Source organism: Sus scrofa, chromosome 17 (genome assembly GCF_054392235.1).
Source record: "Sus scrofa isolate SSC_HxYL_T2T_F1_AM1 chromosome 17, Sscrofa_HxYL_maternal_Yorkshire_Landrace_v2.0, whole genome shotgun sequence".
Lineage (NCBI taxonomy): Eukaryota > Metazoa > Chordata > Mammalia > Artiodactyla > Suidae > Sus > Sus scrofa.
In genome coordinates this window covers 45829080-45854716 of record NC_139399.1, presented here as the reverse complement: position 1 = coordinate 45854716, position 25637 = coordinate 45829080, and the positions used below count along the sequence as shown (strand labels likewise).

The 25637-nt window shown below is 38.5% G+C and overlaps 1 protein-coding gene and 1 long non-coding RNA gene across 31 annotated transcripts in view; one reads left to right on the top strand and one right to left on the bottom strand.

Annotated features, from left to right (window-relative positions):
- NCOA6 (nuclear receptor coactivator 6) overlaps positions 1-25637 on the top strand; it is a 107616-nt gene that overhangs the window by 42811 nt on the left and 39168 nt on the right. For 18 of the 30 annotated variants that reach the window (XM_085003583.1, XM_021078298.2, XM_085003581.1 and 15 more), the window contains 4 exons: positions 5474-5580; positions 11587-11867; positions 14592-14747; positions 22562-22684. In XM_085003583.1, coding sequence (XP_084859709.1) covers positions 11633-11867; positions 14592-14747; positions 22562-22684 — 514 coding nt within the window. In that variant the 5' untranslated portion in view covers positions 5474-5580; positions 11587-11632. The remainder of the gene's footprint in view (positions 1-5473; positions 5581-11586; positions 11868-14591; positions 14748-22561; positions 22685-25637) is intronic. The other 12 variants (XM_085003584.1, XM_085003579.1, XM_085003576.1 and 9 more) reach the window with 1 other exon arrangement.
- LOC146395277 (uncharacterized) lies at positions 13163-18870 on the bottom strand. Its single transcript, XR_014832218.1, has 2 exons — positions 15820-18870; positions 13163-15074 (listed from the first exon to the last, which is right to left on the bottom strand). It is a non-coding gene; the product is annotated as an uncharacterized LOC146395277 (long non-coding RNA).

The window sequence follows — 25637 nt, the reverse complement described above, 5'->3', positions numbered from 1 at the left end:
GGAGCTGTTGCTGCCGGCCTACTCAAGAGCCACAGTAATGCCAGATCTGAGCCGCATCTGTGACCTACACCACAGCTCACAGCAATGCTGGATCCTTAACCCACTGTGCAAGGCCAGAGATCGAACCCTCAACCTCATGGTTCCTAGTCAGATTTGTTTCTGTTGCGCCATGACGGGAACTCCTGTGTGTGTCTTTAGATCTGAACTGAGCTCTTGTAGGCAGCGTATATACAAGTCTTGCTTTTGTATCTATTCAGCCACTCTTTCTTTTGTTTGAGCATTTAATCCATTTACATTTAAAGTAATTATTATGGTTTGTACTTATTGCCACTTTGTTGTTTTCTGATTGTTTTTATGGTTCTTTAATTGTTCCTTTCTTCTTTTTTTGCTCTTTTCCCTTGTGATTTGATGACTATCTCTAGTGTTATGTTCGGATTCCTTTCTTTTCTATGTGTGTATATTTATTATAGATTTTTCTTTTGTGGTTACCTTGAGGTTCATATATATACCAATATTTTAAGTTGATTTCTTAAGGTAGAACATATTCTAATAACTCTGCATTTTTACTCCCCCCAGCCATGTTTGATGTTTTCATAATCGCATTTTACCTCTTTTTATTTTGTGTATCCTTTACCTACTTATTTTAGATAGAGATAATTTTACTCCTTTTACCTTTTAACCTTCCCACTTGCTTTATAAGTGGTTGACCTACTACCTTTTTTGTATGTTTTTCTTTACCAATGAGATTTTTCCTTCTGTAATTTTCATATTTCTAGTTGCAGTCTTTTCTTTTCCTTACAGAAGTCCTTTTAACATTTCTTTTAAAGCTGGTTTAGTGGTGCTGAACTCTTAGTGATACTTATCTGCAAAACTGTTTACCTCTCCTTCACATCTGAATTGTAGTCTTTCTTTGTAAACCATTCTTGGTTGTAGATTTCTTTCCTTTCATCACTTTGGTTATATCATGCCACTCCCTTCTGCCCTGTAAAATTTCTGCTGAAAAGTCAGCTCATGGTCCTATGAGAGTTTCCTTGTATGGAACTAATTGTTTTTTTCTCTTGCTCCTTTTATGATTCTCTCTTTATCTTTAATTTTTGCTATTTTAATTATAATTTGTCTCAGTGTGGACCTCTTTGGGTTCATCTTGTTTGGGACTCTCTGTACTTCCCTAGATCTGGATGGCTGTGTCTTTTCCCAGATTAGGGAAGTTTTCAGCTATTTTTCAAATAAGTTTTCTGTCCCTTTCTGTCTTCTCCTTGAACCTCTGAACTGAAAATATTAGTATGCTTGAAGTTTTCCCAGAGTTCTCAAGCTATCCTCATCTTTCTACATTTGCTTTTCTGTTCAGCCTATGTGATTTTCCACTACTCTGCTATGTTCATCTAATCTACTGTTGATTATATCTAGTGTATTTTTTATTTCAGTGATTGTGTCCTTCAGCTCTGTTTGGTCATTCTTTATATTTTCTCACTCTGTTAAATTTCTCACTCCATTTTCCCAAGCATCCTTATGGTCATTACCTTGCACTGTGTCAGGTAGATTGTTTATCTCCACTTTGTTCAGTTCTTTTATCTTGTTCCTTTGTTTGGAACCTATTTCTCTGTCTCCTCATTTTGCCTAAATCTCTTTTTGTTTCTATTTATTAGGTAGGTCAGTTACATTTCCCGGTTTTGGAGAAGTGGCTTTATGTAGGAGCTATCCTATGGGGCCCAGAGGCACATTACCCTCTGGTTCCTAGAGCTATATATTCTAAGTGTCTCCCTGTATACACTCTGAGGGTCCTTCTGTTGTGGTGGGGCCAAGTACTGTGGACATGCTGATAGATAAGGCTGGCTCCCAGCCCAGTTGGCTGTCAGACCCTGCTTCATGAGGTGGCTGCCAACCCCCCAGTGGTGGGGCTAGGTCCTGGTGTCAGCCCACAGGTGGGAGGAGCCAGAAACCCAGGGAGCTAATTCAGGGCTCAGGGGTCATGGGTGGGGCTGCATTCTGGAGTGACTGGCTGTGGGACCCCAGGGGGCTGAGGCTGATGCTGACCTACTGATGGGGAGGTAAGCCCCTGGCACTAATAGCTTGAAGGAGTACTCCAAAGTGATGCTTGTCAGCACCATCATACTCATGATAGAATAAGCTCCTCAAAGCATGTTCCAGTTGATGCCTACCTCTCCAAGACGCTCTCCAAGATTAGCAAGTGGTTCTGACCCAGGCTTCTTTCATGTTATTGTCTTTGTGCTGGGAGAGCATGTGAGATTTTGCATGTACCCTCTAAGAGCAGATTCTCTGTCTCCTTCAGCCTTCTAGTTCTTTTGTATACAGAAGCCCTGCTGGCTTTCAAAGCCAGATATTGTGGGGTTCATCCTCTTGGTGCAGAATCCCTGGGCTGGAGATTCTAATGTGGGTCTTTGACCCTTTGCTCCTTGGGAAGAACCTCTGCAACTGTGATTGTCCTCTCCTTTGAGAGTTACTTACCTGCAGGTGTGGATTCCGACTAGTCTGTGTCTCTTGGTTCCTTCTTTTTACATTTAATTATGGAGAATCTTTTCTGTTAATCGTCAGGTCATTCTAATAGATGATTGCTCTAAGTAGTTGTGATTTTGGTGTGCCCATGGGAGGAGGTGAGCTCAGGGTCTCTTCCCATGTTACTCTTCCCATGTTGGCCACACTCTCTAATTTCTTCCCTGCTTTAGATGACGAATACCTCTAGTTTTTCCCCTTTAATCAAGCTGCTGACTTTTGGGCTGAAAAGATATATTTTGTCAAGTTAAGGAAGTGTTTGTATGTTTCTGTTTACTTGAGTTTTTTTTGTTTTTGTTTTTTTAATGAAGAAGAGTTGTTTTACTTCATAAGGGGAATTGGGAGGTTTTCTTTTCTTTTTTTTTTTAGGGCTGCACCCGCAGCATGTGGAAGTTCCTAGGCTAGGGGTCGAATCGGAGCTACAGTTACTGGCCTGCGCCACAGCCACAGCAACACCAGATCTGAGCCATATCTGCAACGTATAACACAGCTCACGGCAACACCAGATCCTTAACCCGCTGAGTAAGGCCAGGGATCGAGCCCACATTCTCATGGTTCCTAGTCAGGTTCATTGACCACTGAGCCACAGAGGGAACTCCAGGAGATTTTATATGCTCTGGAATAGTTTCAGATCATTAAATTATCTTCTTTCTAAAGGTCCATTGATGTTTCATTAAATCTGTGTGTAGTACTTTTGGGGGCATTGTCTTATTTACAAAGGTCAGTGTGAGCAAAAGCTTGAGCAAAATAATCTCTTGTCCTTTTAATTTTCTGCTTCGTGGCTTCTTATTTCTTATTTTATATATTTGGACTTTTCCCTTTTTACTTACTAGATTAACTAATAGTTTAACTATTTTATTGATTTCTTTCCCCCAATGTACCTATTTATTTATTTTTTCTGGTTTTTTTTTTTGTTTTTAATCTGTATTGCTTCATTTTTCTTTCTTTCAGTTCATTTTATTGAGTTTTATTCCTGAACTTTTTTTTTTTTTGCTTTGTTTTTAGGGCCACACCCACTGCATATGGAGTTTCCCAGGCTAGGAGTCAAATCACAGCCATAGCTGCTGGCCTACACCACAGCCACAGCAACGCAGGATCTGAGCTGTGTCTGCAACCTTCACCACAGCTCATGGCCATGCCGGATCCTTAATCCACTGAGCAAGACTAGGGATTGAACCTGTATCCTCATGGATGCTAGTCAGATTTGTTAACCACTGAGCCATAATGGGAACTAATTTCCTTAACTTTTTTAGTCTAATGTGCAACTCTTTTTTTGTTTGTTTGTTTGTTGTTTGTTTGTTTGATTTTGATGTAGGTATTCATGGCTGTGAATGTTCTTCTCTACTGGTTTGGTTGTATTCTTTAGGTTCCAAAATGTAATATTCTCCTTATTTCTAGAAATCTTGTACTTCTGAATTCTTTTTAAACCCAATCCAAGGGTTTTGTTGTTGTTTTAAGTTGGAAAGGCCTTTGTTTCTTTATTTTAAATTTGCAATTTTAATGCTCTGTTAGCAAAGTATTTGACTATCCTAATTGTTACTTGTTGGATTTATTGAAATTTTCTTTAAGTCTCTTTCTTTCTTTCTTGGGCCATGCCTATGCCATATGGAAGTTCCCAGGCAAGGGATCAAAGCCATGCCACAGCAGTGACCCAAGCCACTATGGCGACAACAGAAAATCCTTAACTTGCAGTGCCACAAGAGAACTCCCCTCTTTTTTTGTTTTTAGATGCTTTATTTATTTATTTATTTATTTATTGTCCATACCAGCAGCATACAGAAATTCCTAGGCCAGGAATCAGACTTGCTCCACAGCAGTGACCTGAGCCATAGCAGTAATAATACCAGATCCTTAACCACCATCAGGGGAACTCTTTTATTTAAAAATTTTTTTTCAGAGTTCCTGTCATGGTGCAGCAGGAATGAATCCAATTAGGAATTATGAGATTGTGGGTTCCATCCCTGGCCTTGCTCAGTAGGTTAAGGATCTGGCATTGCTGTGAGCTGTGGTGTAGGTCACAGACAAAGCTCAGATCTGGTGTTGCTGTGGCTGTGGCATAGGCCGGCAGCTGCAGCTCTGATTAGACCCCTAGCCTGGGAACCTCCATATGCCACAAGTGGGGCCCTAAAAAGCAAAAATAAATAAATAATCTAAAAAATTAAATTTTTTTTTCTTATGGCCTTCTTAAAAGTTAATTTTTATTAATGTTTCCTTGGAGACTTAAAAACACTTTTTCTTGAATTGAAAAATAGTTAAGGTATAGTTATTTCTCTAATAATCATTACTATCTAGCATATATAATCCATCTAAAATTTTGAGATTATAAAATCAATATTTGGAAATAATATAAAACTATAGCAGCCCAGTTAAAGACATGTAGACTGATACTATCTTAAGAGGGAAATTTTTTCTGAAGCATGCCAAAATTAGGCAGTTTCCATGCATAATTTCTGTATATACAATAAAGAATGCTTTAGAACTAGAACTGAAAACCTAATGAAAACTAAAATGTATAGCTATTATAAATAAAAATAAGAAAAACTAAAATCTGTACAAATGAAGTTTAAAAACAGAATTTGAAATTCTGTTAGAAATAGGTCTTGTATTTAGTGTATGTGCAAAATATTTTCATTTTGGCTCCAAGCATCTGTGAACATTGTGCTATGGTGTTAATTCATTTTAATTTGACAGATTTAGAAATGAATATATAGGGAGGGCTCTAAGACTTAGGTTCCCAGTTTCATGATTCTGATATATGCTTCTGTATTCTTTCAATTGCTTGTTGATGAGTTGTTTAAGATCTCAGAAAAAAAAAATTATTTTCACATTTAATGAAAACCCTATTTTAACATTGTCCAAAAATGTCTAAATTGACCTGATTGATGGTGATATTTGTGTTGAGTTCTGATGCAGAGATTACAATTTCTATATAATATTGTATTTTTATTTTTTCTTTTTTTAGAATTTTTATTTGGCTGCTTACCTTGAAATACAGACCCTAAAAATGCCAGCTTGTTTGGATTTAGAAGATGACCTGGATAAATGATAAAAATTTAAAAAGACATTTTGGTGAGTGAAATCTTACGTGAGCATGAATATAGCTCAGCTTAATTCCAAGCAATGGAATGACACTATCAGAGTTATATAGCAAAAATTCTCTAAGTTTGAGTGCCTTCTGTTTCTCTGGGGTTAAGATGATGATTTCTTTTTCTTTCTCTCAAGGAGTCCCCAGATCTCCTGAAGGCACATCATAACACCTAAATGCATTTTACAAACCTGATCTCCTCCAACACTACGCTGAGGTCAGCATAGTTCACTGGGGCCTCGTGCTCTGCCAGTCCATCTTATAAGTCATACCTGAGTTAAAGACCTAATTAGAAATTGAAAACTGATGGCTTTTGGGCCATATGCAGCTTCATTGTATTTCATTTGGACCATAAAGTGTTTTCCAGAAATGTAAATCTATTTTAAGATATAGAGATTTTGCTAAATATATGGATTTTAGTCTTAAAATTCCTGTTCTGGCTCAGCAGTAACAAACCCAACTAGTATCCATGAAAATGTGGGTTTAATCCCTGGCCTCACTCATTGGGTTAAGGATCCGGCATTGCTGCAAGCTGCTGTGTAGTTTGCACGTGGCTTGGATCCCATATTGCTGTGGTATAGGCCAGCAGCTGCAGCTCCAATTCAGCCCCTATCCTGGGAACTTCCATATGCTGCAGGTAAGGCCCTAAAAAGCCAAAAAAAAAAAAAATTCAGAATATGTTAGTTCTGGGCCTGTGTAACTCCTCCCATCCTTCCAAAAAGAAAGTGATAAGATGGAGCAAAGTAGTGGCTGCTCAGCATAGATGGGTGTGTGAGGTTCCCGTTGCCCAAACCATTCCTATGGTAAATGCAAATGCATTTAAGATCCAGTGTTCTCTTATTTATTTTGCTTGCCTAACCCTTGTGGGCATATGAATTTATAATTTCTGAGATCCTTAATAGTGTCTTGTCTTTTTGCCCAAATGGCAGATAATCTGAATAGCCTGTGACAATCTTTTACCCATTATTCACATATAAATCTGAATATACATAAATATATTTAATGTATATTTAAATTTGAAAAGACGTGTATAGGTAGCTAAGTATATATAAACATATATTTATAACTTATATATTTATAAATATATGTTCAGATATATTTATTTTTAGTCTTACCATGATTTGGAAGATGTTCATAAATATGCTTCTAAGCCTTCCTGATACCTGGTGAAGTTTTATCTTGAAGTAGTATCATGCTTCTGGTATTCTTTTTCCTTAAAAAAATTTTTTTTAACTATTATGATCAATTTCAAGTATATATAAATTACAGTAAATTAACAGACATCATGACTTTTACCTCTGACTGCTTCAGTATGCGTCTCTTGAGAAACAGTAAGAACACTGTCTTATATAACCACAACACTATCATCATCATCACACCTCCTTGTTTAACTTGAATATAACAAGTTTTTAACAGGAGACAGAGGAACAACTTAAACAACACCATGAGGGAAGAATTAGACAAATCTAGTGTGTAGGATTTCTATAGCACAACTGGCTTGGCCTCTTATATAACTCAGGCCATGACGGGGACAGGGCCAGGGGAGGGGGAGATGGGTAAAACGGTTCTACGTTAAAAGAGATTTAAGAGACTTAAAAATCTGGGAGTTCGCATTGTGGTGCGGTGGAAATGAATCCAACTAGTATCCATGAGGACCCGGGTTCGATCCCTGGCCTTGCTCAATGGGTCAAGAATCTGGCATTGCCATGAACTGTGGTGTAGGTTTCAGACATGGGATCAGATCCTGCCTTGCTGTGGCTGTGGCGTAGGCCAGCAGCTGCAGCTCCGATTTGACCCCTAGCCTGGGAACTTCCATATGCCGCACCTGCGGCCCTAAAAACCAAAAAAAAAAAAAACAGAGAGAGAGAGAGACTTAAAAATCAAGTGTACTGTATTGTCCTTTATTGGATCTTGGTTTGAAAAAATAGATGTAAAGCACATTTTTAGGATAATTAGGGGGTATAACTAATTTTGTTAGGTGTGATGATGATAGTGTTGTGGTTATATAAGACAGTGTTCTTACTGTTTCTCAAGAGATGCATACTGAAGCAGTCAGAGGTAAAAGTCATGATGTCTGTTAATTTACTGTAATTTATATATACTTGAAATTGATCATAATAGTTAAAAAAAATTTTTTTAAGGAAAAAGAATACCAGAAGCATGATACTACTTCAAGATAAAACTTCACCAGGTATCAGGAAGGCTTAGAAGCATATTTATGAACATCTTCCAAATCATGGTAAGACTAAAAATAAATATATCTGAACATATATTTATAAATATATAAGTTATAAATATATGTTTATATATACTTAGCTACCTATACACGTCTTTTCAAATTTAAATATACATTAAATATATTTATGTATATTCAGATTTATATGTGAATAATGGGTAAAAGATTGTCACAGGCTATTCAGATTATCTGCCATTTGGGCAAAAAGACAAGACACTATTAAGGATCTCAGAAATTATAAGTTCATATGCCCACAAGGGTTAGGCAAGCAAAATAAATAAGAGAACACTGGATCTTAAATGCATTTGCATTTACCATAGGAATGGTTTGCAATCCTAAAGTTTTTGATGCTGTGTGCTTAATAGTGTACATAATTTCAGGTTGTTTCTGTGTTAATGATGCTGAGGTGGACCATTGCATTCAGGTGGTAGAAGTCAGGTCTTTCCATTGTAAAGTTACAGTTTTCCCTTTGCCAAGCAGCAGATAGCTGGTACTACAATTTGACATCATGTGAATATCTAGAACTCTGTCAATTTTTCGCATAGTGTTTTTTGGGGTTTTTTTAAATTATTTTTATTTTTTGTCTTTTGGGGCTGCACCCATGGCATATGGAAGTTCCCAGGCTAGGGGTTGAATTGGAGGTGCAACTGTCGGCCTACACTGCCACCATAGCAACCTGGATCCAAGCCGTGTCTGCAACCTACACTGCAGCTCACGGCAGCACCAGATCCTTAACCCACTGACCAAGGCCAGGATCAAACCCTCGTCCTCATGGATATTAGTCAGGTTTGTTACCACTGAGCCACAATGGGAACTCCTTCACATAGTGTTTAATCCTTGGTAGTGATCCTTAACCTGAATTATTTTATTAGGGATTGCAACAGGTTCTTCTAATGATACTATCTTCTTTACATTGAAGTTGGCATTCTTCTTTAAAAAAGAGCATTCCTTCATCAGTTGGAGCCATTTGGCTACCCTGAAATGATTTCATTTGGAAATCTATTTCATTCTACCTTGGACAAGTACAAGAAAAATATGCTTACTTTTTTAATTCCTCCTGAATGTCCCATTTGTTTTTAGATTTCTTTATAAAAGAACAAAAGAGCTCCAATGAGAAGTGAAATCAGTAAGTAATCTAGAAATTATGTGGATGAGCAAGATAACTAATGGTTAATCTTAGCATACCCAAAGAAATAACACATGCTGTCATGATAGATGACCATAAGTGAGCAAATGAATCTCTTGAGCTAGTCTGCTATACTCTTGGAGAGAGTCTTCTCTCTCCTAGAGTAGTTTGCTGAACTGCATTTTCGCTCAAAGGTTAGTCTATTATTTTGATAATAAATCCTTAGATTTTAAGTGGGCATTATATCAGTGAATATGTTATCAGGAAGCAGTCTCTTCCCCTGGAGGGAAGGCTAGCAATATTTTTCATAGACTTTCTATTTTTTTTTTTTTTATGCACCTATACAGTGCCCTTGATACTGTTAAAACTGGTAATTCCTGAATTTGAATTAGTTGACTTTTTGTCTGTTGGTAGAGGGTTTCCAAAATCTGGATAAACAGCCTTCATGGCATGACCAAAAACATCTTTTTTAGAAGACTATCAAACTATCAGTTGCTTTTCTTCTATCTAGTTAAAGATTCTTTGGAAAATGTGTCTTAAATTTTGAATTCTCTTCTTGCAGTTGTTCCAACTTGGAAACAGCTGCTAAATAGCTACAGGTTTTCAGACTTTCAGCAATCAGTCTTTTTCCTGCTGAGCAGCAGCTTTTTAAGCCCTAAAAATCTTTTCTAGTTTTGTTTATTTACCTCTGAGGTTCTTTAGTATCTGTAAAATGCAGATGGCAATTGATTAAGGACAGTGGTATTTTAAAGGATTTTCTGAATGCTGTTTTTTTCTTCTTTCTCTTTCTTTCTTTCTTTCTTTCATCTTTGGTCCCCATCTTATAGTTTCTATGGGTTTATTTTTATTTTTCATCCTTTTTCAGCCACCCCCACAGCATATGGAGATTCCCAGGCCAGCGATCAAATCAGAGCGGGAGCTTTGACCTATGCCACAGCTGAAGCAATGCTGGATCCTTAATCCACTGCTCCAGGCCAGGGATCAAAATGGCACCTCCAGAAACAACCTGGATCATCATTAACCCACTGCACACAGCAGAAACTCCTTAAATGCTGTTTTTTCTAAATCACTCAAAATTCCTTTGTAACAGTGATGGTACTAGAAACGGTTTTAATTGGCAAACTATAAGGTGTTCTGCTCAAATGTAAAATTTTTTTTTCCGCATTTATTTACAACAGAGGAATTTTACCCCCAGAGATTGCACAGGTTGGTTTTTGGAAAGCCTTTGCTCTTGAAATTTACTATTTTAAAAATAGTAGTTAATCAGTTTTTAAAAGTTGAGATATTTTTCTATTTATGCAAGCAATATAACCGTATAACAGCATATTTAGCTTTGCATTTTCCTAATGACTTACAACATATTTAGAAAATAGGAAAAGAAAATTTACCAGCAGTCTTACCAACCTAGCACAACACTGTTTGCACTTTAGTGGATTTATTTTCAGTCCTTTTTTCTTAACCATCTTTTTAAAAAAAGAGAACATTAGTTGTAATTATGCTTTATGTAAGGAATTTTTTAAAAATAGAAGACTTGTGTGAGGTTCTTATGTTTCCATGCCATTCTTAACACAAATGCCGAAATGTTCATTCACTCTTGGGTTAAGAATATAATCATCAGTTCCAAAGATAATGGAGGAGGGAGTTCCCATTGTGACTCAGTGAGTTAAGAACTCGATGTAGTGTCTGTGAGGATGCAAGTTCAATCAGTGGGTTAAGGATCTGGCGTTGCCGCATGCTGTGGCGTAGGCCTGCAGCTATAGCTCCAATTCAGTCCTTAGTCTGGGAACTTCCATATGCTGCAGAATATTTAAAAAGATAATGGAGGAAATGATCACATGGTGTGGTCTTTAATGTTTGTGCTCTTTGGTAGGCAACGTAACTGAAAATAGCAGAAAATGTGACTTCTCTAGATCGAAACTTTAGGAATTTTGTTCTGTTCTGCACATAGTTCTTTGCCTCTACAAATCTCTGTTAACCATTTATTTTACTTTTGAAAAAATATTTTAAAATTTTTGTATCTTTGTTCTGTTATGAATCATTATTTTCAGCTATGCCACTCATAATAACCTTTTAGAAGTTATTTTAAAGGGTCCTCATGAAAGACTTTAGGATTTTAGATAGTCCTGCAGATGCTCTTAGTTGGGTCAAGTTGTCCTTTGCAGGTTAGAGAAGGAGGAGCGTATTAGAAACCTTGGCTACTCTGAAGCTTTGTTAGGACAAGAGTAAGGGAAGTCTCAGGGTCAACCAAATTTCTGAATTAATTCTCAGAAAATACTTTATTTATTTTTTGGCGGTGGTGGGGGAAGGAGAAAAAATAGCTTTATTGCTTTTCCAGGCAAAGAGTCACAGCAGGCTAATGCCTTTATTTTCTTGTGATCTCTTGTTCCCTCCTGCCCATATCCTAGGGTTGACAAAATAAAAGGAATTTTATTTAAAACTGGTATATCTTTTTTCTAGTATTTTTAAGAATTATAGAATACCTTTATTAAAAGTTCATCCTCTCAGTAATTGTATAGTACTTCCTTATTACTTGGCAGATAAGTTATAGTTTTCATAGAACTATGGTTTATACATTGTTGATTATATAACTATGCATTGTAATGCTTTTTGTATCTTCTCTTTTCAAAGGTTTTTTATTGTCTACTTGGCATATGCTTCTGGAATAATATTCACCATGGTTTTGGATGACCTTCCAAACTTAGAAGACATCTATACTTCCCTGTGTTCATCAACAGTAGAGGACTCAGAGATGGATTTTGACTCTGGACTAGAAGATGATGACTCAAAAAGTGATAGTATTTTGGAGGATTCCACAATCTTTGTGGCCTTCAAAGGAAATATAGATGATAAAGACTTCAAATGGAAATTGGACACAATATTGGAGAATGTGCCCAGTTTGTTACACATGGGTAATTTAATTATTTTTCTTTCTTGTTACTCTTTTGGAATTGCTCTTCTGTGGTTATCCTGAGTTTTACAAAGTATAACTATGCTATACTAGGTTGTTGAAAGGCTGTTTTTAATTGCAAAATTGGAATTTCAGGATTTTTAAAAAATAGAAAAGCTATTGTATTTTTTAAGTATATGGAATGAACGAACATAATAAAACATTACTTAGCATAGTAATCTTAAACAATCTGTTCTAATGGATAGGAATAATTCTCAAGACCCAAATTTACTTTTTGTTTTTAGCTCTCTGGTCTTTAGTTTCCTTACCTATAAAATGAAGAGGTTAGAATGGCATCTTTGAGGCCCCTTAAATATTACAGAAATCTTTTACTCTATGGTTGTACTTAAAATGTATTTGAGGGAGTTCCTATTGTGGCTCAGTGGGTTAAGAACCCAACAGTGTGTCCATGAGGATATGGGTTCAATCCCTGGCCTTGCTCAGTGTGTTAAGGATCTGGTGTAACCAGGGGAAAAAAATCTACTTGAAATTTGTTCTCTTAAATTTTAGAATCAGAGGTTAACTGATAGCCTGCTGGATCCAGTGTCTAGCCATGTGTTATGGTCTACTTTATTTTGGTTTTTATTTTAATGTTTGAATTTCATTTCCAATGTTTTAAAAAAAGAGATATTTCACATTAAAATTCAGATTTTGGATTTGTCTTTAAACAGGAAACTCCTGAGAACATTCAGCTTACTTTCTTTCCCAGGTGGTACTGAGTAGCAGCTGCCACAGACGACAGGCTCCCCCTTACCACAGTCCCATCTAGCATCTTCACACATTTAGATAAGCTGTCATGGTCTTCTGGGAATTTGTGGTTTTCAGCTTTGGCTTAAATGTTCTCCGTCTTTTCTGGTTAACGGATTGTTTAATCTCTTTAGATGTAGTACAAAGCCTAGATTTTATCCTTTTATCACAGATCTTGATTTGATAAGTGCTAACCAGCTGTTTTAGGTTTTGGGGTCTGTTACTTTGAGAATTTATGTCAGAAGGAGAGCTGTCTTTTATTTATAAAGGGTCTTTTTTTTTTTTTTTTTTTTAGTACGTTGTATGACTTCTTTATAGTTGTAGATTATTTAATTTAGCATTAGAGAATTTTATGTGTTAAAGTTGCAATTACCACCCATAACCACGGTCATAATAGATCATATTTTAAGGGCTGGGCCTTGATTGTTCATTGCTCATTGTTCTTAATTATCCACTTTTTGTTTTTTGTTTTTTTTTTTTTCTTTTTAGGGCCACACCCTCGGCATATGGAGGTTCCCAGGCTAGGGATCGAATCGGACTAGCTGCTGGATTACACTACAGCAACAGCAACGTCAGATCTGAGCGGCATCTGCAACCTACACCATAGCTCACAGCAATGCCGGATCCTTAACCCACCGAGCGAGGCCAGGGATCAAACCTGCAACCTCATGTTCCCTAGTTGGATTCATTTCCATTGTGCCAGAATGGGAACTCCTATCCACATTTTTTTCTTGTTTTTAAATTGCTTAATCAGTTTATTAATGGCTTTTAAATAAATTACCAAACCCAGAATTAAGGTTATCAGTTACATTCTTGAGCCAACAAGTAGTTTAAGTTAAATGTTCTCGAATATGATGAAAGTTCCCAGGCCAGGGATCAAACCCTCCACAGCTGTGGACTGAGGCAATGCCGAATCCTTACCCCACTGCACCACAGGGGGACTTCCAAGGGAAAAAAATTTTTTTTCAATTAGTTATCTGGACCTGGGATTTGCTTTCTATCTGTGAAATGTAATTAACAAACAATATTGCCTCCTCAGTTTAACTTTTGTATCTTCATTTAAAAACATGTTCTGAAGTTTGCATTGACTTTTGTTGAAATGTAATGTTTTCATATCCTAATTGGAATGTATATCAAATTTATGTTGCTTTTCTCCTCAGTTTGGTGTGCTTCAGTGGAAATTCTACTCTTGTTCAAAGTAGGAAAAGATTAAAAATCAGAGACATAGGAGTTCCCTTGTGGTGCAGTGGGGATCAAACTGGCATCCTCACAGACACTATATCTGGGTCTTAACCCACTGAGCAGCAAAGGGAGCTCCTTTTAAAAATTTTTTTTCAAATATTTTGAAGAAGTAAAATTGCTTAACATTTTGTAAATAAATCTACTATTTTCCTTTTTAGTGCTCTTTCTTTAAACAAGTTTAGTGAATTGTAGTTGCAGGTTGGCATATCTGCCAACTGAATTTTTTAGAATTTCACTTGAAATTTGAAACTTAGATGTTCTCAGCTTCACAATTCAGGCTTAGTGTACAATGTACTTTTCTCTCCCTTCTTCTCTCTTATGTTCCTTACTCCAGCTTACTGCTCTACATTTATGAAGTGCCTATGGTGTGTTTGGACCTGTGCTAGGTTTTTGGTATATATATATTATCTGATTAAGCACTCACAATCTCATGAAGTAGCTTTTTCACGGTTTTAGAGAAGAGAAAGATAAGTTTCAGAAATGTTAAATGTAATGTATTCATGGTCACCAAGGTGCTAAGAGGTAAAGCTGAGCTTAAATTCAAAGTCTATCTAACACCAAAGCCTAAGGCTCTATTAGCTACTCCAAGCTGGTGTTCTGCCTTGTTCTTTTACTTTGTTGTTACTGTTTTTGTTCATTCCATGTCTTCTGATGGCCAAAAGATTACTAATATTATTCTCATTCTTTCACAACCAAGAATCCAGCAAGCTAAAGGTACAGAAGGTGGAGCCCTGGAATAGTGTGCGTGTGACATTCAACATCCCCCGGGAAGCAGCGGAACGGCTACGGATCCTGGCTCAGAGCAACAACCAGCAGCTTCGGGACCTGGGAATTCTCTCTGTTCAGATTGAAGGTGTGCCTCTGAACCCAGATCACTGCAGTAGTAGAGTGTAGCATGATTTATATGCTGCTTTGTCTGTTCCTCTCCTCTTATGTTTCAGAATGCCAAGTAATTCATGTCACCTGTGTTTCACATTGCAGCACTTTAGAATAAAGAGGAATTGAGGCTCTATTCCTGACACCTCAGCTTCCATAGCCTCAGACTCCATTTGCCTGGCCTTCACTCTTTCAGACTGATTTTTACTGGCACCCTGACCAGGGACTGATTTCTTTTAAAGAATATCTAATTTTAGTTTTTTCCTTCCACCAAGTAAGCCTTAGTATTTATTCCTTTATTAATCTAACAGCAACTGGGAGGCCCTGAACAATCCTTTTGTAGCAGTGTTCATTTTTCAAATGTTTTGTCAGAAGTATCTTTTAAAAAATGAAAATATGATGGAAACACACACACACACACACACACACACACACACACACACACACACACACACACACACACACACACACACACCTTAAAACACTGCTGTTGGAGTTCCTGTCGTGGTGCAGCAGAAATGAATCCTACTAGGAAGCATGAGGTGTTGCGGGTTTGATCCCTGGCCTTGCTTACTGGGTTAAGGATCACACAGTGGGTTGCTGTGAGCTGTGGTGTAGGTCGCAGACGTGGCTTGGATCTGGCGTTGCTGTGGCTCTGGTATAGGCCACCAGCTACAGCTCTGATTGGACCCCTAGCCTGGGAACCTCCATATGCCATGGATGCGGCCCTCAAAAGACAAAAAGACAAAAAACAAAACAAAACACACTGCTCTGGCTTGCTATTATTCACAGAATAATGACCAAACTCCTTATCATGACTTCAGGCTTTGCATGGTCCAACCTCTACCTTTTTTTCTTTTTTCTTTCTTTTTTTTTGTCTTTTTTTTTGTCTTTTTTTTTTTTTTTTTTTGTCTTTTTGCTATTTCTTTGGGCGGCTCCTGCGGCATATGGAGGTTCCCAGGCTAGGGGTTGAATCGGAGCTGTAGCCACCGGCCTACGCCAGAGCCACAGCAACGCGGGATCCGAGCCGCGTCTGCAACCTACACCACAGCTCACAGCAACTCCGGATCGTTAACCCACTGAGCAAGGGCAGGGACCAAACCCGCAACCTCATGGTTCCTGGTTGGATTCGTTAACCACTATGCCACGACGGGAACTCCTCTTCTTTTTTTTTTTTTTAATCAACTTTATTGTCTTTTGGGGGGGTGGGGTGAACCCACTGCATATGGAAGTTTCCAGGCTAGGGGTCCAATCAGATCTGCTGGCCTATGCCACAGCCACAGTCACACTGGATCCAAGCTGCATCTACAACACACACCACAGCTCACAGCAATGCTGCATCCTTAGCCCACTGAGTGAGGCCAAGGATTGAACACATGTCATCATGGATACTAGTTGGGTTCGTTACCACTGAGCCATGACAGGAACTGCCTGCTTTCTTATCCAGCCTCATCTTGGACAGCCGTCCTCCTTGCTGTCTTAGCCTCTCCAGCTTTCTTTTGATTCCTTGAATATGTATTTCTTCTTCCTGCCATGAGTCCTTTGCATTCATGTCTTCTCTATATGAATATTGTTTCCAGCCATTCCCCTTTCTCATAGTTATACATACTCAAGCCTTCAAATTTCAGCTTAAATCTTCTTGAGGATGTATTTCCTAAGCTCCTTAACTAAGTCAGAGTCTTTTTTTAAGTGCTCTCACAAAAGTCTGTATCTCCGTCCCTCAGATCATTTTCTCACACATTGATTAAAGCAATTATTTGATCATTGTTTCGTTCCTGCATAGAAGCTCCAGTAGGGGCAGGGACCATCTCTTGTTTTGCTGACTATTGTATCTCTGCTTGCTTATACATGTTAAGTTCTTTGGTAAACATGTGTTGATGAAAGCAAAGGAAGTGCATCTATAATAGCACCACTTCACTTCAGCACTTGGAATAAATGATAAATAAAATATAGTCCTTGATGCTATGAATTCATAAGGAGCCCCATGACCTTGATGAAGGAGACAAATTTGTGAGAGATATAAGTACCAAGTATGGGGGAGCACAAAGGAGGTTCTATCTTTGGATGGCCAGTAAACTAAAAGCTGCTATTCCCCTCCTGTGTTGATGCAAACCAGGTGACAGCCATTGATTCCAGCCTTCCCTTGCATTGGTGAGCCAAGCCCTCCCAACCCTGTGCTTGCTTGCATAGAACCTAAATGTTCCACAGAACCTCAGTAACCAAAAGGTCAGTGTTTTGTATACAGGAAGTGAGACACATTTTGTACAGGTAGGATTGTAGGTTGCTGTACCCCAGAAGGTACCAACAAACAGATTATGTAGAGAAGCTATTTAGAGATGATGTAGATTGAAAAAAAGGGATAAATTCCATAGTTTGATTAACAAGGAAGTAGTGGCTTAAACAATAACTGTTTTGTTTTGAAAAATGTTGGATTGTCTAAAATGTTTCAGAAAAGTAAAATTAATTCATAGCAATCTATTAGATATAGGATTAACTTTTGGGAAGAGTGGAAGTCAAACAACTATTTGTAGTAACACGTATAGACCGCTTATGTTTTATAAGCACAGAAGCATATGTGTTTTTTGTAAGAAACTTATAAGCAGTTTCTTAAAAACCCCAAACTATTTTTTTTTTTTTTTTTTTTTTTAGGGCCACACCTGTGGGCATATGGAAGTTCCCAGGCTAGGGGTCCAATCAGAGCTGCAGCTCCTGGCCTACACCACAGCCACAGCAATACCAGATCCAAGGTGCATCTGCAATCTACACCGCAGCTGGTGACAATGAGGATCCTGAGCGAGGCCAGGGATTGAACATATATCTTCGTGGATACTAGTCGTGTTCTTAAACCAGCTGAGCCAAAACAGAAACTCCTCAAAACACCAAACATTTTATAATCTCTGTTACCTATTTTCCTGAATTAAAAGGGCTTTGTGGTAGTGTTTTCCACTGAAGAAAGGAGATACTGGTTTCTTCTCTTAATCATATCTACATCCTCCAAGTTCTTTAAAGGGTAAGACTGGTTCCACAAATTAAAATGCAAGTATCATCAAGGAAGCAAAATAGAAATCATATTGCAAGAAATTATGAACTCCACATAGGGCAATGATTATCACATTACAGAAAAGGGTTCTTTAACTTTGAGCCTACGCATATGTGTCCCAGGTGATCTCCTTTTCTCATTCCATACTCCCTAGGAATTCAGGCAGGAGTTTAAGTGGTGGCAGCAACTGTTGCTTTTGTGAAACTGGTGATGGTCTAATGCCTTTTAAGTTGTAAGAGAAGGTGCTGCCACTGTCATGGTGTCTGCTGCAGGAGTGGAGGGACAGGTTGTTCCTCCTGCAGTTTATTCTCCATTGAAGAATACTTCCTGTACCCGTCTTTTGAGTTTCAGTAAAGGAGGTGTCTTTTCTGAGGACGTTTTTTTGACCGCTCTGTAAAAATTCATGGTGATTTAAAGCAGGCGTCTGTGTAAAGGGGCAGGGAATTAATATTTTTGGCCAGAAGATCTCTTGTCAAGTCAACTCAGCTCTACAGTTGTAGTGCAAAAACAGCCATAGGCAATATGTAAATGAATGAAGGTGCTATGTTCTAGGAACACTTTACTTAAATGAACAGGCAGCAGGTTAGATTTGGCACACAGGCCAAGGTTTACTGACCCAAATCAGCAAGTCTGGGAGTCAGTAGTGTTCTCTATGTGTGTTTCCTTGAAAACAGCTAGCTTATGTGTAATTGGAAAATAGGACAATAACGTCAGTATAGTATGGAAATTGTGTTTATTCGTATGAGATTTTTTTTTTCCCCCTGGGCAAGAGGTGTTAGAATAGTAGGAATAGAAGGATAATTATCCATAAGAGGAGTTCCCTCTGTGGTGCACTGGGTTAACAATCCAGCTTGTCTCTGTGGTGCAGTGGGATTGATCCAGATGTCAGTTCGATCCCCAGTCCGGTGCAGTGAGTTTAGGATCCAGCATTGCTGCAGCTGTAGCGTAGGTCACAGCTCTGCCTCTGATTCAATCCCTAACTGGGGAACCTCCATGTGCCTTGGGGGCGACCAGAAAAAAAAAAAGAAGAAAGAAAATTATCCACAAGAAGAAGAAAAAAGCCTTTAGTTTAGTTGCTAGATATGTAGGAGTCCTTTCAGCTTAATTTCAGGAAAATTAAGGATGAGAAGTTACACTCAGATATCTTCCCCAGAAATACACCCTCAGTATTGCATGGCTCTTGACATGTGACAAGTTTCACTTCTTCCTGTTCCCGCTTCAGTGGAAGCCTCACTGCCTCAAAGCTCCACTGCATCTACATTTCCTCACACCTTTAACCAGGCATTTCCATACTAGTGTCTTTGGGCATATTGTCTCCACCAATTTGTGTGTGTGGTGTGTGTTGTTGTTTGCTTTGTACTTTTAGGCCTGCACCCGAGGCATGTGGAAGTTCCCAGGCTAGGGGTCCAGTTGGAGCCACAGCTGCCGGCCTACACTACAGCCACAGCAATGCAGTATCCAAACTGTGTCTACGACCTACACCACAGCTCATGGCAAGCCAGATCCTTGACCCACTGAGCGAGGCCAGAGATCAAACCCGCATCCTTATCGATTCTAGTTGGATTCGTTAATTGCTGAGCCACGATGGGAACTCCTCCACTAATTTGTGTTTTTGTTAGAGCTCTGGTTTCAAAGCCACATGTGTTTTGAGTTTGCCTCAACACTGTTTTTCCCATAAACCTTGTTATTTTCGGTGTGAGAGTTTATAGAATGTGAGGTTTTCTAGGAATGCATTTATCATTTGGAAAAATGCCTATATTTCTTTGTAAAGTTATGATAAGATGTTCTTATCATATATTCTGTAAATAGCTAATGAGTGCCTCCCGTGTGCCAAGCACTGTTCTGTGTTTAAAGGATATAATTAAGATAGCCATCTAATTTATCATCTAAATTAGGAAACTTTTGAGAGTGAAGAGGGGGTACTATTAAAAACTATTAATTAACTATTAATAACTATGCTAGATAACAGATATAAAGGGGAAGCAGACAAGAAAATAAGTGAATGAGTAAGTAACTACATAGGATGTGCTCTAGAAGAAATAACAAGATGTTCTGATAAGGGTGACCTAACTTTGGATAAGATGGTTGGAGAAAGCCTTTTGGAACATGTGACTCTTAAGATTACATGAAAATTAAGAAGTTGGTTTATGTGAAGAGTGCAGGAGAACTGTTTTAGGCAGAGAGAACAACATACATGCAAAGGCCTTGAGGTGAGAATTGGGTTTGTATGCCTTACAAAGTAAAAAAATGGCCCTGAGGCTGAATCCTTACGATTGAAGGAGAAAGTAGTGTGCATTGAGGTTAGAGAGATAGGCAAGGACCACATCTGGGGTGAACATTCTGGTAACCACAAGCCATATGTGACTACTGAGTACTGGAAATGTGACTAGTTCAGGCTGATATGTGCTATAAGTGGGGTAATATACATACTGGATTTTGAAGACTTAGCACCCCCAAAAAGTAATATAAAATTATCTCATTAATAATTTTTATATTATAAATTGAAATAATAATACATTGGATGTATTAGGTTAAGTAAGATAAATATTACAGTTAATTTCTGTTTTCTCTTTACCTTTTTACTGCAGCTTCTAGAAAATTTAAAATTATGTGTGTGGCTCTTATTGTATTTCTGTTGAACAGGGCCTGATGGATAATTTTAGGCTTGTGTACCTTGTTAAGGAGTTTGGTTTTTATTTCTAAAACAGTGGGAAGCATTGGAGCAGTTCAAAGCTGAGAAGTGATGTGATCTCAAGTCCATTTCATGAACAATACTCTTTCCACCTAGAATGTCTTAGGAAGTTTAGTATATCAATTGTTCTTTCCCTTTAGTGGAAACCCTTAAGATCTGTATTGTCTTTTTCTTGTATTCCTGCTTCCCACAGGCAACTTAAAATACCTTGTGGCCCCTAGCTATTGGTCCTTTACTGGCAAGATATTGTTCCCAATTACCAAGGGAACTAATTAAAATTAGTTGCTACCTTCCTGATTAAAATACTTAATATAGAAAGCTGACCTAGGAGTTCTCATCATGGCTCAGTGGAAACAAATCTGACTAGTATCCATGAGGATGCAGGTTCAATGCCTGGCCTCACTCAGTGGGTTTAGGATCCAGTGTTGCTATGAACTGTGGTGTAGATCTCAGACATGGCTGGTGTTGCTTCGACTGCGATGTAGGCCAGCGGCTACAGCTCCAATTCAACCCCTAGCCTGGGAATCTCCATATGCCACGGATAAGGCCCTAAAAAGACAGAAAGAAAGAAAGCTAGCTAGCTGACCTAGATCAGTGGCAAGATAGGGGAAACTGCTAGGCCCTCATTGCTTCCTTCTTTATTATATGGTTCTCTAAAATAGAATCAGATATTATCTGGTTCTGTAAAACTCCTCAGCCATAGACTAGCTATACTCTTATATCTGCCCACAAGGTGGTGCTGTCTTCCAGAGTAACAGTCAGAATTTGGGATTAAGCACAGAAACCATCCCAAAACTTGTTTTAGAAACCTTTTTATCTTTAGACCAAGTGAGATTTAAATTGCCTCTAACTTTAGAGTCTACTCGATTGGAACACTTTTAGTGATATTACTTACCAAGCTCTTGTGAGGTTCAAGTGAGGTAAAATTTTGTAAGCACTAAAAACGATATACAAGTTCCCACTGTGGCGCAGTGGGTTAAGAATTCAACTGCAGTGGCTTGGATTCAGTGCCCACCTGGCACAGTGGTTTTTAAGGATCTGGTGTTACTTCAGCTACTGTGTAAGTTGCAGTTGTGGCTCAATTCAATCGCTGACCATATGCCATAGGTATGACCATTAAAAAAAAAAAAAAAAAAAGAAAACCTATACAAGTGTTGGTCTTATTATAAGACATTGCAGACGTAGATTAGTAGCAGCCTGTCTCCCCTTCACTGCATGAATTTCTCTGCTGCATATCTGTTTACATTGCAGTTGTTGAAAGGGAAATGGTATTTTGCCTGCAAATGTTACAGGGTCCCCCATTCCATTGTGTGTTCTTTCTGCATTAAACCTACTGTTATTGCTAATTTCTGATCATAAATTCTCAAAAGGTAATCTAGGATTTTGAGACTTTTTGAGAATATTTTCTTCCTACACATGAGTGCACGTGCACTCACGCACACACAGACACGCACGCACACATGCAGTGAGCTGGTTGAAAATGTTCACAATTCCGGAGTTCCCGTCGTGGCGCAGTGGTTAACGAATCCGACTAGGAACCATGAGGTTGCGGGTTCGGTCCCTGGCCTTGCTCAGTGGGTTAACGATCCGGAGTTGCCGTGAGCTGTGGTGTAGGTTGCAGACGCGGCTCGGATCCCGCGTTGCTGTGGCCCTGGCGTAGGCCGGTGGCTACAGCTCCAATTCGACCCCTAGCCTGGGAACCTCCATATGCCGCGGGAGCGGCCCAAGAAATAGCAACAACAACAAAAAAAAAAAAAAAAAAGGAAAAGAAAATGTTCACAATTCCAAGCTCTCTGGTGATGCTGCACATCATTGATGATTGTCTATCTGATGTATTGTGAGAATTAGTTGTGTTCTCCCTCGTGCTTCATGTAAGTGAAGCTGCTCAGATGAGTTTGAAAAAAAAAAAAAAGTATAGTGTTGAATTTACTTTGTAATGGTATACTTACCATAATTCTTCAAAAACACAGAAAACTAATGCTCTTGCATACTTGTTCTTTAAACAAAGTTTGCATCTTATTCTGATGATTTTCTTTTTTAACCTGATTATCATTTTCAGGGGAAGGTGCTATCAACCTAGCTTTGGCTCAAAACCGAAGCCAAGATGTGAGAATGAATGGACCCATGGGAGCTGGAAATTCAGTTAGGATGGAGGCAGGATTTCCCATGGCAGGTGGTCCAGGTGAGACCTCCCACTGAATTGTATGACATTTTACTAATTTCCTTTTTTGGCTTTATTTGCTAACGTGTGAACATTTGAGTCCTGCATGATAGGTGGGAGTTCCTGGCACATTTCTGTTTGTTAGTTTAGGAAAGCAAGATGTGACTCTAGACTCTTAGGAGGCTAGAATCATACCTGAAGCACATACAGTTTTTGCAGTCTTCTGGGTTCATGCCTAAAGGTAGATGAGCCCTGAGGCATGCAGCAAACATGTATTAAGTTCTTATTATATCATAGGACCTACATTAAATCTTGAAAATAGAACTGAATAAAACATTTTCTACATTCAGAATGTTTAAAGTATAATGTAGGTTTCTAACTCCCACCTTTCTCTGTGACTGAGAATTTGTGAGCTGAGCGTTCTTGCATGTTTATGTGGAACCTGTAGAAGTATGTGGGAGAATATGTGGTTTTATGTATTTTGAATCTGAGAGAGTCACATTATTTGCTGCCTTTTCTAGCAATTCTTAAATTTCTTCTTTAGAGATTGAACTCAATATTCTGTGAACTACAGAGTATTAGAATTGAGTCGGCTCCTTCATGTAAAGCTGAGGAAGCTGTGGAGCTCTCAGAAAGGAAGCAGTTTGCTCAGGGTCAAGTAGCAGTGGGCTTCTATCAGTGCTGTTTTCACTACACTAGAGGCTTGCAAACTTTTCTGCTGCAGGACTTTTTATTCTAATAAGCCAGAAAAGCACAGCTGATGTGGTTGAAAGAGAGTAAGTACCTGACACTGTACCAAACCATTCGCCTCTCCACCTACCGTAGCAGCTCTTGAAAAAATGCAGCAGAATAGAGAAGCTCAGTTTATAAAGCCATTGTTCTCAACTGTAGCTGAACACATGGCCATAAAGAATTAGAACTAGGTTTTTATCCTGGCACTATCATTTAGTGGTTACTTCCAGCTGGTCACTGTACCTCTCCAAGCAACAGTTTAGTTACTTATAAAATGAGATAATAGTACCTGTAATCTTTTGAGCTTATGTTTGAAGGTGGATGAGCCCTGAACCATGTAGCAGACATTTACTGAGTTCCTGGCATATGCCAGGAGTGGTGGTGTTGGGCTATGTTGAGTATATAGTAAATGTAAAATACCCAACCTGGAACCTATAATAGGGTATTAATAGGTACAGTTCTCCACAGAAGTCTGAGCATGTGGTATTAAGACAGCTTGATGAAAGAGTATAGGTGACACTATTGCCACTACTAAAGAACTAGTGCCAGAAGAAGAGTGGGCAGAATTTAGCCAACTTGTATATAGTTGGTAAAAGAAAGAATAGACCTTGGATGAAACTCAGGAAATCTGGGTTCTAGTGTCAACTTTTTGCCATATGTCTTAATATTTACTGGTCTTAGTTACCTGTAAACATTTAATTATGTCTCAGAAACAATGTTATAGATCCCTTCCAGCTTTTAACTCTGTTAAACCAATATCAACACACTAAATGCAGCCTCTCCTAGTATCTGGCAAATAGCAGACATGGTTATTACTAAGCATCTCTGAGAAGTGAGTATAAATTATAGTGATGAGTGTAGTTCATTATCAACACAGGAAACATAGGAGGTTTAGGTTGATACTAGGTTAGACTGTAGGTTAATTAAGGACATTGATTGTGATAATATATACAATATAATTTCAGGAATAATCAATCAGTAATGATCTGTGGTCACAGTAACATTTTAACACCTAGGTATCTCTCTTTACTCAAGCATACTTCAAGAACATTTTTCTCTGTTGTCCATTGGGACAATGGATGCAAACAAAATTTAATACTTGGTTAAACTAAACAGAGAAATTTTTGTAGGGAAAGAGACCTTAACTACCCTCTAAAACAATAAGTAACTTTGGAATTGTGTATCTAGAATATTTTAGACTAAATTATTCTTAGCGCTACTTTTTTTCTTTTAGCATTGGCAACAGAAAGTTGACTGACAAGCAAGTCTTTTGAAGTTAAAACCAAATCTGTAGCCTTTTTTTTTCATAGCCTAAAAGAATCCCAAGATCAGTGAGGATACCATAGTAGTCATTTAGTCATGGTTTCTCAACCTTGTCACTCACTATTGATGTTTTCAGCTGATAAGTCTTTCCTTTGAGGAGCTGTTGTACGTTGTAGCATGTTAAGCAGCATCCCTGGCCTCTACCTATCAGATGCCACTATCATCACCACCCCTTCCCCAGTTCAAACCGAAACTGTCGCCAGGCATTTCCAGATACCCACCCCTTTGGGGACAGAATTGCCCCCAGTTGTAAACCATGGCTCTAGTCCAAATTCCCCATATTGCTAAAGTGGATTTTATAGTAGCACTTGAGCATGTAGCCAGCATGAACTTAAACGGATAGGAGGCTGTTTGCAGACTAAGAAGATCTGTATCTTTGTATTTTCTAAGAACTTTTTTACTCTCTAATTACCATCTTTTTTTTTTTTTTTTTTTTTTTTTTTTTGGTCTTTTTGCCAATTCTTGGGCCTCTCCCGTGGCATATGGAGGTTCCCAGGCTAGGGGTCGAATTGGAGCTGTAGCTGCCAGCCGACGCCAGAGCCACAGCAACTCAGGATGCGAGCTACACCACAGCTCACGGCAACGCTGGATCGTTAACCCACTGAGCAAGGGCAGGGATCGAACCCTCAACCTCATGGTTCCTAGTCAGATTCATTAACCACTGTGCCACGACGGGAACTCCAATTTTTTTTTTTTTTTTTTTTTTTTTTGTCTAATTACATCTTTGAAAAGTGGGGCAGAGTTCCCTAGGAACAAATCCAGTTTCAACATCAGGAACAATCCAGAAAAACATTTACCTAATTGCCCTCTCCTAACTACAAAACACCTGAAAATGGTGGATGCAATGTAATATTTAATGCATGGCTGAGCTTATAAGGATGTAAGGGAAATCCCCAGGACAGGAAAGAAGTCAAAGAAG